At 44.0% G+C, this 15169-nt stretch overlaps 1 protein-coding gene and 1 long non-coding RNA gene across 5 annotated transcripts in view; one reads left to right on the forward strand and one right to left on the reverse strand.

Moving 5' to 3' along the window:
- The first annotated feature begins 384 nt into the window (after positions 1 to 384).
- On the forward strand, positions 385 to 1709 carry LOC115611946. Its single transcript, XR_003992794.1, has 2 exons — positions 385 to 529; positions 1413 to 1709. It is a non-coding gene; the product is annotated as an uncharacterized LOC115611946 (long non-coding RNA).
- Positions 1710 to 5186: 3477 nt separating this feature from the next.
- KIFAP3 (kinesin associated protein 3) overlaps positions 5187 to 15169 on the reverse strand; it is a 68593-nt gene continuing 58610 nt past the window's right edge. For all 4 annotated transcript variants that reach the window (XM_030495667.1, XM_030495665.1, XM_030495664.1 and 1 more), the window contains exon 20: positions 5187 to 5630. In XM_030495667.1, coding sequence (XP_030351527.1) covers positions 5522 to 5630 — 109 coding nt within the window. In that variant the 3' untranslated portion in view covers positions 5187 to 5521. The remainder of the gene's footprint in view (positions 5631 to 15169) is intronic.

A 15169-nucleotide genomic window follows, 5' to 3' on the forward strand; every position in this document is an offset into this window, starting at 1 on the left:
CCCGTGAAGCGGCGGCGGCCATCTTGGATATGGGCGAGCCTCCGCTCGGGCCGCCCCTGCCCCTTCGCGGCAGTTGGGTCCCGGCCGCCGCCGCCGCCGCTGCCGGCCCGACCCCGCACCCGCCGGCCTCGGGAACCGCGCCCGGCAGCGGCCCCGCTGTCCCCGCCAGCCATTTCCGCCGCTCGGTGCCGCGGGCGCGGGGGGCAGGACGGACCTGCCGGCGGCCGAGCTGTGCCGCCCGTGATTTACGGGTGCGGGGCACCTGGGGAACGGGGTGTCCCTCCCTCGAGCACGCAGCGGCCTCCTGCCCACCGGCGGCCTCCAGCGCGCTAATGTCCTGCGCTTCCCGGGCAGGGCGGACAAAGGGCAGGCGGGGGGCGAGGCAGGTGGTCTGTGCGATACCCCCCGCGCCGCCCCAGCGCCTGCTTTGGTGGTGGAACTCCTGCATCACAAGGAGATGTATTTAACGCCGTTAAAACTAATTGCTCGCTTTGCTGCAGAGTAAAGTGACTCCGGGGAGAGATTTCATGTGAGTATTTTGGACAGCACAAGGAACGTTGAAAGGAGTTACTATAGTGCGGTGGGAGGTCCGGGCTTTTCACACACTATTTTCATACCGCCAATGTTATTCTAGTTTCACGCAGCGCCAGGACGTTAGGATGTGGTTTGCTCAATCGCTGTGAACCCAACACTGAGAGCGAGTGGGGCCCGGCAGCACACCCCAATCCCATGGCCTCGTCTAGACAAAGATTTAATGGCAATGGCAGCGCGTTGAGCAAAGGTGGTCTAAGCTGTGCGAATGCCTCGGTGTTCTTCAGTAACTGAACCCCACCAGTTCAGCCTGCGTTAAGTTTTGTGCTCTCAAGTCTGGCACGAACTTTGCAGACTGTATTCTTTAGCAATATACTTCCCCCTCCGATTACCAGCAAAGCCTTCCTGTCTGTGCTCAGAGCATGGGCAGTGCAGATACTCCCAGAGACAGGTCTGCTGGCCAGTGGCTCGTTTATGCTGGAGTCCCTTCAGCACAACAAAGCCACAGGTATCTGGACAGAAGAAGGGATCCCCTCAGATCCAAACCTCATTCCACTGAGCTTCACTATGTGTTTAGGCAAGGCAAGAGGAAGGCTTTCTTTTCCAGCTGCACTGGGTGGTCTGTAAGCTGGCACGTCCAGGTTAACAGAGGGGCAGAATGCTAGGAGGAGTGCACTCCTCTTGCAGAGGGATATATTGGCAGCTGGATGGTCCGGATCTTTTTAAATAAAGCAGATAATGGGAGGAGGAGGATGCAGGGAAGTGTAATAGGTCATACACAGTGTGTGAGGCAAAGTATGTCACATATCATGGGGTAACATAATGCATACAGGAATGGAAACTAAAATGAAGTTCAGATATACCACCTCCCTCTTTCAAAGGTAGGAAAGATCTGAAGCCTTTGGCCCAAATGGGATAACCATGCCAAAAGAACTTGGCCCCAACGTGCAAAACACGGGAAAACTGCGGAAATTCATCACCAGTTTATTAAAGGGCCTAAGGGTGAGTTTGTATGTGCTCTCTGCGTGTGTGTGTTTATGGCAGGAGAAAGAAGATTAAGAGACCTGAACAGCTGCAGGTAAGGACAAAAAATTCTTAATAAGCAAGAACTGATTTCTACTCACAGCACTTAGCTCCAGCTTCAGGCTGTGGTGTAATTCATGTGGCTCGGGGGGGGGGAAGCAAACTTTGGCTGTTTTGCATAATTTATGGTGCATTTGCTTTGCTGGGCTACCTCTGTAGAGACACGCTCCCTCCCTTTATCTGCTTTTACTGTGTGAGTCTGTTGTTTCACACAAACTGAAGAGGTGCTGAGGCTGCACGCTGCTCGGGACAGGCTCTGTACAAACACATGAGCTGGGCTTCTGTCCTGCAAGCTTTGCAGTTTGCCTTTCCCAAGAACAGCCAAGGTAGGCTCCCCCGGAGAGTACCCAGGACCCAATGAGGTAGGTGTGAACCTCTGCCTTCTCTTTCAAAGGTAGAAGGAAGAGTAGACAGGGAACTAGCAGGATTACAGACCTCTTAGCAGGTGCCTTATTAGGTTTATAATTGGACTTAAGTCAAGTGGCCAAGAACAGATTGGCACAGTGGAGAGACAGCTAGCTTATAACTGTGAGCAACCAGCACATCTGTGGGACAGAGCCTGTCAGGTCTTGCAGGAGAGCTGGGGAGCACTGTCCAGCAGACTCTGGTGCAGTTGCACTCTGCGCTGCGGAAACGTCCCCCAGTGCTTCCTCTTGCAGGCCAGGGCCTTTGGAAAAGGCAGAGGGAAGAGACAGGGCTGGGGTGGCTCCCAGCGCTGACCCGAGCTGCTGCCAATGGCTCTTTCAATGATGTCCTCCTGCCACAGTCATGTTAGTTACAACTACGTTATAGTTGGTTTTTGCTGATAAGGATATTTGTCAAGCACTCGATTTCTTAATAAACAGTGGCAGTTAGGGGGCAGGGACCCCAGCATACCAACTCCAGAAGAGTCTATGTTCTCATTCAAGTGGGTTTCTAGACTGGTTGCAAATGTCACCTCCTACCTGTGCACTACATGCAGTGCAGCACTGTCTTCCACTGCCCACGCAGCAGCCCCAGTACTTCTCTTGGTGCCTCAGAGCTCCCTCCTTAACCTCATAAAGAAAAAATGACCAGATCAGGACAACTTTAGGGCTGCAGCTGCAGCATAAGTTGCAGCAGTAAATCAGCTTCACTGTATTTTGTTTTGCTTGAGGATGGTCAGGGAAGGAATGATGGTTGTAGCTATTCTCAGCCTTCTCCCATGCAGATTGAACAGCTGAGCTCACCAGTGGTGCATTACAGGATTTCCATTGAGGAACCTGCCAGAGGGGCTTGAAATCTCTTGTTTCTAAACAGAGCTTGTCCTACTTATTCCAGAAGAAGATACATCTTGTTCCTGTTTCATTTAATCCAGAGTGGATTAAATTAAACAAAATCATGGCAGCCTTACTTCAGAATGAAATGCACATGTTAAACTGTTACCAGACAGCTCCAGGCACACACTGATACTTAAAACACTCTGAGTCAGGTCCTCTGTAAGCTCTCCAGGCCAAGGATATTTGTTTACTTTTGCTTTTCCCCACCCTCTGTCGCCCTAGTAAGCTCCTAAGTACCAGTGTGGTACAAATGCTAATTTAAAACAAGATCTTGGGCTGCTGCATTAAGTATATTGCTCACTGAAATTATACTGTACATCTGCAGAAAGCCTCAATAATAGCTAACAGACGTATGAACTTCTCAGCCTATGCTTATTTCATTGTACTATTAACTTTACAGCCTAATTATGTCTCAAACACCTGCCTAACCAAACTCATTAATTAATTAGCAGCAGATTGGGAAAGAGGATACTCATGGGATGGTTCAGGATTGCTGCTGCAGGGAAAAGAAGAGGAGCTACACAAAGTCAGTGAGAGAAATGGGGAAAAGGAAGAAAGGACAGGAGTTGTAGTAGTTGCTAAAAGAAAGCAGATCCCTTCTCGCCCCATATTATGCAGGATACAGTACTCAAGGACTGAATCCATAAAAACAGATAATTAAAGAGTTACCCTACAGGTCAGACACTCCAGTCTCCCTCTGGCATCCACAGGAAATGTGATATAGATTGAAAAGTCTACATGTTCCTATCTTTCCCCCCCTTTCTGGCTCAGGAACTGTAATTAAAGGGAAAATCGGCCTCTCTCCTGCCTTAGAGAGTATAGTGGCACAGCTGGTTTTCATCTTGGCTAGCAGGCTCTATCCTCAGGCTACTAAGTGCTGAGTAATTCTTACCAAGCTCTGGTTGCAGATAAATGATGTTCTTCTTTTAGCTGCTGCCAGGCAAAGCTACAAATACTCGATCTTTTATTCTTTTCTCATAAACTCCTAACACTGAATACTAAAAATACAGCCAGAGATTTTTCCACTGCCATTTATTCTCAGCATGGTCACAACTGTATTACAATTACAGACGCGCACCCATTTGCTGAAGCTCAACTGTAGTTCCTCGTTAACCTGAAGCTTCCAATTAAAGGCTCCTTCAGTTTCATTGATAGTTTGCATATACTCTGAGGACCCACTTCATTTTTTTTTTTCCCTCAAAACACATTTCATGAGAAGGGCAACTGCTTTAAATAACTTCACACTAATTTTCTGGAAAAGCCTGGCGAGCGAGTGCCAGTCTCAAAAGAAAAGCCTGTGTGTGACTGTGCAGTTCAGCTAATTTCTCTCACAGCTATAAATATAAAAATATCTGAAAGCTTTTGAGTAAATGTGGCACAACTGCTGGGCAGATAAAGTGTGGGCTCAGACCAATGGAAAGAATCTAGAAAGGTACAACACTGGAAATCCATTAGTTTAATTCAAGTTTTGTGTAGTGTTTTTAGCAAGATCTTACTTTTTCCAAGAAACTGCGTAAAAAATTAGTTAAAAATTGAATAGAAAATGATTTTTAAAAGACTAGCTAATCGTGGCAATACTGTTCTCCCACCTACCTCCAGTAAATGAAGACACGAACATGAAGCCAGCACGGAGAGGAGGCCGAAAACTGGTAAGAAATGGCATGGCTAATTTTAGAATAATTTCCAGTCAAGCAGTATGTCACATAGCGAGTAACAGTGCATATAAAATTACCTGCCCACTTACGAAAGATAAAGCAAGCTTTTCAAAGGTATTTTTAAAGCATAAGACTAACAGTCTGCAAACAAGCAGGGCAGGATGCCTTTGTATTTTAGGATGGGGAAGCTGGGGGAAAGGCTCTGCAATCTGGACTCTGAACAAAATTAATGGGATTTCTTCTGTTGCTAGTCCTCAGGATGTGGCTGTCTTCCCTCAGCCCACAGAAGTCTATTTAAACACTATGGTAAAGGTATTCTGTTGTAGTGTAGTTTCTAATTTTAAGTGCTTTCAAGCATTTAAACTAGATTGTAAACGTTTGAAGCTCCGGGGGAGCAAATCTGTGCCATCTTTCCATTATTAAAGCCTTCAGACCCAGGACTGGACTTTGGTAACCTTGCGTTAGGGCAGTGCCAGGAGATGCCGGGGCTTAACAGTGTTCCTGTTAACTTAAGTGTTAGCGGGAAACAGTCCATGTTAAACACACTTCACATGAAGCGTTCTTCTTAAATGTCTTGTAAAACAAACGCAACATTGGTTAGAAACACATTCACCACCGCTGGCCACACAGGTTTTGTATTTAATAGAAATTAAATTAGTAGCTTAATATACATAATGTGACACTTTCCAATCCAGTAGCTTTCCAATTCTTGCTTTCAAGTCACAGAGCAAATACTGTACAAAAATTATAACAAAGAGCAACCAAAGAAGAAACACTCACTAGAACACTGGACTGAGAAAGGGTAGGTTTATCTGGAGCTACACATGCCAAAGGATACATAACAACGGACCCATCGTGGTACAATCATGCATTACCAAGGGATAGATCTGCCGGACACACACACACACTCCTCCAGGGCAGATGACAGCATCCTGGAGTGCAGAGTGGACTGTTTTATCGTGCTCCATAGCTGTAGTAGTAAGGTTCATCCGGGCGGTATCCGTAGGCAGTCGCTGGGCGGCCAGGAACTCCTGGTGGTTGACCAAACCCATCAACTCCGATGCTACAAAAGAGTAGAGAGAGAACGTAGGGTTTTGTAGGGAGGGGAAGGCGCGCTAGCACTGGTGGCTCCAACTCTTCCTGCTAGGAAGAGAATTTAATGAGGCAACTTTGCAAGCCATATTCTCCTTCTAACCAGCACTGCTCTCTCCCCTCTTCCCTTGATGGGAAAAGAAATGCAGAGAAATCAGCACAATTCCTATTGAGGAAAGGCTTATCAGGTCAAATGGAAATCCCGGAAGGACAGAAATATGCTATCCTTTATGGATTTACTGGCAAAGCACTTTACTTTTGCGACTCAATTTCCCTGTCTTTCAGGAAAGGCTTCAAGCATGCTTCTTGCAAAGTCCACTGATAACCCAGCCCTACAGAGCACATCTGAATAATCTAATTTCCTTCCTTCAGTACATTTCTGAAGCCCCTGGGAAAATAACCTGCTAGAAATGAAAAAGTGAGAATATCTGGCACATCAGCATAGTTAAGGACAGTGTTTCTGGTGGGATACAAGATTAACAACCAAATGGCAGAAAGAATTCATCATATACTGAAAGGTTATATTCTAATGAGACAGAAAATTAATTTTTCATGTAGAACAGCATCCTTTACACCTAAAAAGTCCCACAGCAATGAATTAGACACTCAAACACAAAAACTGCTTACAGAAAAGTGGCACATATTTCATACTCAACAGTAACTCTCATGCAGGAGATAGACAGAGGAAGAAGGAACATTGCCTAAGATACTGGATTACTGCCTATTCATAGTTATGTCACTTCTTAACTTCCACTTCAGTAGGACAAATTGAAAGGGATTCTGATTTATTGTCTGACTAAGGATGCATTGAAAGGAGTTGAACTTCCCCTCTGAAGACTGTCAAAACACAAAGAACCAGAGTGCTTTTTGAGTGGGGAAAAGCTGAGCCTCATTACTGCCAATTATACATATGGAACATGGGTTATGCAAGAGTCAGAGCTGGGAGAGAATGACCCATCCAGAAGATGTACAATGGGTGGGCCCCAGGCCCTGGCTCAGCAAAAAGCTGGCACTGCTGAATTGGTTGGACTGAAAGGGCTCAGATGAAGTGGTGGGGGACCCTGTCCATCACTCTGTCCTTGCAAAGACACTTTCCTCGGATTGTGATTCCATGAGGTCCTAGAAAAGGACCTTTGGTACTTGGTCTCTCCAGAAACTAGTTCTCTCATGGGATATTCTGATAATCACATGAAAGTGGAAGTTCTGAGGCAGAGATTTGTCCTCTGAGAGGGAAGGGACGCAGCCATAAGCCAAACTGCAGGAAAAAAAACAATTCCGTTTCACCTGAAGATATCTTGAGAAATACAGCACGCAAAGTGCTTTGCTATTTCCACGTCTGTCTGTCTGTACTCGAATTGGCAATGAGCCTGTCTCGTAACTCGTACACGGAGCCATCCGTCTGATCAGTCCCTTCAGCACGGCAAAGAGCAGCAGAGTAGCCTTGGTCTACCGTGCAGGGGGGCAAAGCCATGTGAACACACGGTTGGGGTGTAATAACGACACTGAACCACGAGGTGGCAATGGGCCTCTATTACCGCAGGCAGAGCTCTTCAGCTACTTCCAGTTTAGTAATCGTTATTCAAAGAACTTTTAAATGTATTTAAATTGATAACAAGAGCAGGGGAAATATGGTTTCAATCACATTCTCAGCAAATCTTTTTTTATATATTTTTTTTAATAAATGTGTAAGTAATTAGGTTAAGATCCCCAGAGTTTAAACTTTGAGGAGTATCAGTTATTTCCAAATGGCTCAGACATATGTTAGTGTCCTGAAGAAAACTGGAAGAGATGAATCAGCTGATAACTGCTTTGGACAGTTAAAAAAAAAATAATAAAAAGGAACAGAAAAATCACATTAAAACACCTTGATCAAATCACCACTCTTTCCTATCTAAATATTTCTGTGAAGTAAATGAAGGCTTGTCCATGCTTAAAAAAAAAATTGGCTTCATTTTTACATGTTAGTGCTCTTGAAACATACCAGCTTTGCCTATTTGATTGTTTGTGCTGGCAGCCTGTAGCGAGAAGCTTCCCCTCTTAGTTGAAGGAAGGGCTGTTGAATCCAGGAGGTAACTGAGGGGTAGGGCAACAAACAGCAAACATGTCTGGAGACTGGCGTACTGGGGGGGCTGGCAGGCCAAGGGCAATGACTGCAAGCATGACCCTCGGAGGTGGAGACCAGTTTAAAAACCAAGTCCTGATGAATCCTTGCCATGTCTGCCAAGAACAGCAGAAGGGTATAGCCAGGAAAGATGGTAGCTTCTCAGCTGTAAACACTTGTTGGGTAACAATTGGCCCAAGATCATGACTTGTGCCACGTGTTCTTCAGTTTACACCAGCAATCAACGTTGAAACATGCTCCTAGGAAAAAGTTGGCCTTATTTATTATACAGCATCTACAGGGAAAGTCAATGCTCCGCAGAGCGGGCATCAGCCTGGCTTCACCAAAAGTTAGGGACACATAATTATGCCACTGAGACAACAGTATTCATCCCCAAATTGGTATCTTTTCTTCCCATTAGTCCTGTTCAAGCAGGTACCTAGCAGAAGTGTATGCAATCCCGATAGCTGTGTAACAGATACGGATCATGCACCACCACAACGAACTCCTGAGAAAAATGATTTATGCCATTGCCTTAATCTGCAAGTTATTTAAGGCAGCTCTGACTCACAAAATGGCACATGTGTGCACAGTGAGATTGGTGCTCACTATCCACACCACCAAAGCACGACTGTTTTCTTGTGCAAAGTTTACCATCATGCCTGGAGCTGATGGAGTTAAATAGGGAACAGCACAGCTAATTACTATGTACTGCTAACCTCAGTTGCTGGTTCATTTTGAGACCCTTTAAAATATGAACTGTGTATTTTACCCCTATGCACTCTCTTAATGATTTGTTTTTTTTAGACTGAAATCACTTCTAGCCATCAGTTATACTTGAGGTCTCTACACATGCACTTCTCCAAGCACAAATATTTCTTTTTCCTATTGGTCTGCCAGCCCCTGTCAGAGCAAATTTCACTTTAAACTAAATGCTATGATACTTAAAACCTCTTGGATTACTCAGGCTGCTAGTGTGATCTATGACCTTCTCCAAATGACAGCTGAACTTTCCAATTTGCTTGTACTGCTGGGGAGCTGAAGAACACATGCCGAAGAGGAAAATGTTCCTGATGTGCACGAGTGAGGAGAGATTTCTTAACAGCTCTACTTATTGATACCTACTCCGATTTGTAACATCCACATTAATATACCCACCTAGAATCCGAACTGCCCTGACATCATTTAAAATGTAAAGACCAAACAGTGCTCCCCCTCAAAGCAGGAAATGCCAGCCAGCATCCCACTACGTCCTCAAAATACTTCCTCTCCTTAACTCCCTCCTGCACTCAGGGCCTCAGAGACTAGATAGGCTTTGTGGTACATCTGGAAAACTTGGCAGGCTCAGACTGGGAGCACTATGCCAGCAGCCCTCTGCTGCTATTTCTATTCAGGTATCTTTGCTGCTCATGAGTGCAAAGTACAGGAAGAGAGGCTCTTGAGCTTAAGTCTGAACTAGGGTAATTAGCACCTGGGTGCAGACTGGCCATGGAGCAGGGCTGCTTTCTGTAAGTTTTCCTGATGCAACAGACACCTCAGCCTGTCCACGCTAGTGTTCACACTGTTACTAGTGCTGGTGCTGACAAGTTGCTCTAAAACGCGTACTAATTCCTCCGGCATAAGCAGAGCCTCAGAAAGGCAAGTCCTGGGTCACCGGAGAAATTCTTGGTAAAACTAACACCATGAAGTCCAACTGGAAATCCATCCATATGATGCATGGATCTCAGAGCAATCCCAGCAAGAAACAGGCCTGCACACTCACAAGAGAGGCATGAAGCAGCATAGCAAGAATTGCACCAGACCACGACTGCCTGTGCTGGTGAAGGTGGCCTAGGAAAAGTCTTCACCTTAGAGAGTGAAATGCCAGTTTATGAGCTTACACTTTAGGGTCAAAATTTCATCCTTTTCTGCCCATCAGTTTCATGGTTGGTAACCCAAAATTAAAGCACCCTGAAATCACTGCCCACTGAAAATGAAATCCAAGCTAAAGACACACAGTGCTTCCACCAGAGCCACAATTTCAGCTACCTTTCTTTTCATCCTAAACCTGTTCTAAATCCCTGTCAATCCTCCTTCCTTACTCTGCATCAACAAGGCTTATGCCAGCCTCATCTGAGGCTCCCAGCTACTCGGTGAGGATACAAGTTTTATAATTTTATTGGGGGGGGGGGAATAATTATAAGTTTGTAATTGACTAGGTCCTTTGACCTTGGCAAGACCAGCAAACACTGCTTACAGCTCTCAACTCGTCAGCAACCCTAACCAAGTCCTAATTCAAGGAATCGCACCCAAAGTTCTCCACGTTTTTAAGTGAGCTGCTCAGAGGGTTTACTGCAGGCATTAATATGCAGCCCCTGCTTATGCACTTGACATCTCTTCTTGCTGCCACTGACCATACCCGCAGCTTTGCAAAACTCCTCCTGCGTATTAGAGAACAGGATTTGAACCAGAAGGTTTCTGAGCATCCTTCAGAAGCCTGACATCAGTACAGTTCAGAGCAACCCCACTGTTTCCTCTGTACCTTCTCCTTTTATACACCTTATGTTATGGCTTCTAAAATACACCATCTTCACTCTCAAAACATCGCCTACCTCATCCCAGGCAGGCATTCAGAATTTCATGCAGCACATCCTTGAAGTCCTAATGTTTCCCTTTGGTGAATCTGCTTGTGTGTGACAGCACCATTGATAACATACAGTACAGTTACCATCCTGTATTGCCTTATAAACTCACATGCCATAAACCCCTGTAATCTGTAATGCTGTATCAGGTTCCTGTGTATAACAGACAAAACAAGTTATGTTCAGATGAACACTGAAGGCTGTATTTTTCCCCTCAGGAGGTACCTAAGCCATAGAAGTTGCACACCAGTCTCTTAATTTCAAGACGAGCACAGCATTATAACCTGTACAACTGAGATGGAGTTTATTGTTTATAATACTTGCCAACAAGAGACAGAGGAGTTTGCCAGCAGCAAAGTCTGTATTTTTTCTCTCCCCTCAATATTTTTGTTTGTTTGTTTTAAAGTGTTGATGAAAGGTGCGAGACTGTAGGTCTGAGACAACAGTTGCACTGCAGGGCAGTATAATCCCATATGGGATGGGGAGAGGCTGCAGTCTTGCTTCCCCAATTAGGGATTAGTAAATGCTGCAGCTCCCTCCCTCCCTCCCTAGGTTTCCTCTGCGCTGAGATCAGGGTAGAGAAAGGCAAGAGGAGCTGGGGGCATCCAGGCCTTGACCTGTGAGGATGCAGGCATGGTGTGCGTTTAAGCACAGGAGGCGGGAAATTGTTTCCAATTTCCACAGAACACACACAGACCTTCAGCTTCTAAAATTATCTTCAGGTAAGAAATATTTAGCTAATCCCTTTGCAGGTACCAGCTAACCACCACACTTCAACCAAGGCTCAAAGCTTGTGAAACCCATGGACTTTTTTGCCTTTCTGCTGATACTGTCAGCTAAACACTGGATGAGATACCATTTTTATAACACCAGTCATCAAAACAGTGGAGAGCATCAGAAAGTAGCATAAGGCTGGTTGCCTTTTCCCTTGGTTAGAGTCTAGTGACTGAGAAGATGATCCTACTTACTTCTACGTGCCAGCTACCTCTGGTTTTGCTTCACTGACCATAAATTTTCTGTCCTTCAGAGTAAAAGCACAAACCATCGGTTATGGAGAAACAGCATACACTGAGAAGCCTTAGCAAAAACAATGTTTCTTTATATAATGTCCTGTAACTGTAGATTCTCCCACTACTGGTAATGACGTTAAACTCCAAACCACAAGTCTCTTAAATTTTGCCTCTCATGGCCCTGACTTTCCTTCTCTATCTGTGAAGCTTTTTTTCCCATGCTTTCTATCCCTCAAGCTCCAGTGGGAGGGAAGTTTTGTGGCGGGGAGTGTGTGCACACTGCATCAAATACCAAGTCCATCTCTACATTAGCATTGAATATTAATGTTCCTTATGCCTTATGCAGTAATACCGTTTCTGCTCAAAAGATAGAAAATTTCAGAATGAACCTGTGCAATAATACTTTAGCTCCCTTGTGCATGATACAGCTTTTAGGGATATGATCATGTCTCTCCTTTCATGTGATCCAGCTTTCTTCAGTCCACTTAATGACTTAAAGTTTCCAGTGACTCTGGACTTGGTGCCCAGTTGCATCTCAGCACAATACTGCTGTTTCTGCCATTTAATTATAAACAAATGCAAATCTGACAGTTGTGGAGAAATGAGCACTGTGTCTTCTGTGTCAGGCTCCAGCTATGCACCAAGCAACAAGCATGCCAAAATTCACTGGTGGGGAGGCAGCATTTAAAAAAAAAAAAAAAAAAAAAAAATATATATATTTCCCAACTGAATAGTAAGAAAGCACTGAACTAAAACCAAATGACCTTCCTTAGCCAAATTCAGTAAGAGCCTTGCTTGAAAGCTGCAGAGCTTGCCATCCAAGCTCTGTGAAAGTAGCCTAGGACTTGGGCTCAGTTTCTTGCTCTGTCAGTTACCTGCTGTGCGATCCTGGACAAGTTGCTCCTTTTCTCCATGACCTCAGTTTCCCATTGGAGTATTGAAAGAAAAAACACCCCAGACATTAAAAGACAGCCAAGTGACAAAATACAGTACTGAGAAGACTCAAATTAGGCTGACATAGATAGAAAAGACTTTTACTTATTCTGCAACACCCCTCATAAAGGGAAAAAAGAATATTTCTGATCTGCTAGAAAAGCAACCAATCCAAAACTCACTCAGTGGGCAAAACAGCAACTCAAGTTGTTCCATAGAGCCATCTTGTATCTTTGAGGGGCATCAGGATAATTTCATGAGCATTCCTTTACTCACAGCTCTGCCACATGGACAGGGAGTTTCTCAGCTACTCTGTACAGGATTTGTTAAAAGGTCAAGTGCACAGTCAGAGCTGGAACAGAAACCAGGAGTTCTGACTTTTCATTATAAGCCTGACAGAAACATCTCCTCTGCTGTTGGCTCAACAACTGGCCAAATCCACTGATTAGATACATCCATTTCTTAAAAATTAATTAAGAACTAAAACAAATAAAAAAAGCCCTGAGGAGCAGGCAATAAAGATGTCCTTTCCTCCCCCACTCTCCTTGCACAGTCCAAATTATCTCTGTCAGCTCCATAAATTGAAGAGTACACTGCCTTAATCTTAAACTAGTCTGGTTTGGGAAGGTTTCAAGCATCTCTTTTACTGAGCTTCAGCAATGTCAGTGTTATGTTGGGTACAGAAACTTCAGGCAACAGCCTGAGCAGAGTAAGATCCTGAAGTGGCAACTTCATAGACGTGGCTGGGTCACCTAGTACATCAGCTCAGGATCTGGCCCACATCTTCCACAAGCGTTCCAGATGGGAAGTGTTTCTTGCTTCCTGTGCTAGGTTACAGAGCAGGGCCACTGAAAATGTACTCAGAGATAAGCGGTTGAAGCAGAAACACAAGCTTTCAGTGCCCTGCATTGAAGGGCTCCTAGCTGGAGAATTATTCCTTTAAATATTTATACAAGCTCTTCAAGTCCAAGCACTGCAACTCAGCTCTGTGCTTCAGAACAAGCGGGGAAAAAAGTTCCCTCTTGCGTACAAATGCCCAGAAAAGCCACGCCAACAGGTTACTGGCTGACAGTTGTGCTGTCTCAGGGCTCAGCACCAAGAACCAGGCAACTCAGTGTGGATGATAATCCAGATGCTGGAGGGAGGGAGAGTCAAAAAAATCTGTTCTGCTTTGACTTTGACTTACAGCTGCAGCCAATAAAAGTTTTCAAAGTCTTTTCTGAAAGTTAACATTACTGGGGGATTTGCAGTGCTCACTAGAGCGCACACAGCAAATGCAGTCGGAGCATTATTACTGATGAATAAATGTTTTTTACCACCATAGATGATTGTCCAGATTTCAACCACTTCTACATAGCAGCATAGGGCCCTAGTGAAATCTTGTCAAAAGCTACTCCAAATCAGTAATGATTATAGTTTAAACCAAGAAGGAAGTAAATCTCAATGTCTCTTCCTGCTTGCTTTCTTAGGGCTAACACTTGACATATTAGGGAACAAGCCAGATACAGACGTGGAATATTTTCTTGGAGATCTATGCCTTGGAGTAGCATTATTATGCAAAATTTTAAACTTCAATTAAATGAGAAAAAAATAAAATGTTTCCAGGCCAAAGTTTGGGCAGGGAGTCTTGGAAAAAATAAAGCTTAGAAAGATCAAACCCAAGAAGGCAAATAAACTCTTTAACTAGAAGGTTAAAAATCTCCAAACCTTCTAGTTTTCCAAAAGGAAGAGAAGAGGGTGGTTTAGTCATCATAATTGAATGGCTGAAGCTGATCAGCACAGATTCAGAGAGTTAAATTTTAGAATCAAAACAATTTTAACTATTTGGCAAATTAATTTGATAAGTTGCATTAGTTTTTATACTAGAGACTTGTTCACAGCACATGTTCAGTTCAGATAATAGCCATAAGAAATATCCCACTGATATACAAGACTTTTTAAAACTACTCATTGTAGGTTTAATTTTGAATCCTGTGAGCATGCTTATACATAGCATACAAAACACTCTTTGCTTTATTACAGTTTTAAATCTTTCTTCCAGGTCTGGCCTTGCAACCACTTGTCTTGATAAAATAGGTCACTTGAAAAAGGAAAGCTCAATAAAATGAATTACAAAACCAACAAGATTAAACTGATTGTGCTGTTTTTGTACAGTGCAGCCAAATTCTGCAAATATGCTGCTGGCTGTGGTTTGGCATTTAACAGCATGCGATCAGTGAGAAGGAGGAAATTTTATTCTCATTAACTGTTGCAGATTTACTGCAGTGAAAAAGGGCTATGTAACCTGAGAAGTGACAGAATGGAAAGATCAAAGCAGCAGTCTGGAAACTAAATAAACCTTCTGGCTACTTCCTGCAAGGAAAATTCACTCTGGCAATGTAAAACAGAGTCCAGTTAAAAACTACTCTCAGTTTTATGAGCTGTCACAGCAGCTTGAGTGGTTTGGACCAGTCAAGTTTAGAACATTATATTTCCTTGTTTTTGTCTCAGATACTTCTGTAAGCAGTTTTATAGTTTTATAGTTTCTTCCCCCCCCCCCCCCCTTCTTTTTTTAAGTGAAAAATAAAATTCTTTTCTTTGGATGAAATCGAGAAGGTCACAGCTAAACTCATTAAAACAAGCAGGTCTTCATTTGCACATTCCATTCCCGTTTACTATGTTTTAATATTTTACTTTGAGATTTATAAGTAATGTACATATGCTTTAATAACTCTTCCGCATTCTGTTCACTTATTGTTTAATATAAGTGCAAATCAGTTTACAGAACCCAGATGGCTTGTAACCAAGGAGCCAGTCTATTCCTAGTAGCACATCTGGAAGGCCTAAGAGTGGCAGACAGAACGTG

This window comes from Strigops habroptila, chromosome 8 (genome assembly GCF_004027225.2).
Source record: "Strigops habroptila isolate Jane chromosome 8, bStrHab1.2.pri, whole genome shotgun sequence".
NCBI classification, from domain to species: Eukaryota; Metazoa; Chordata; class Aves; order Psittaciformes; family Psittacidae; genus Strigops; species Strigops habroptila.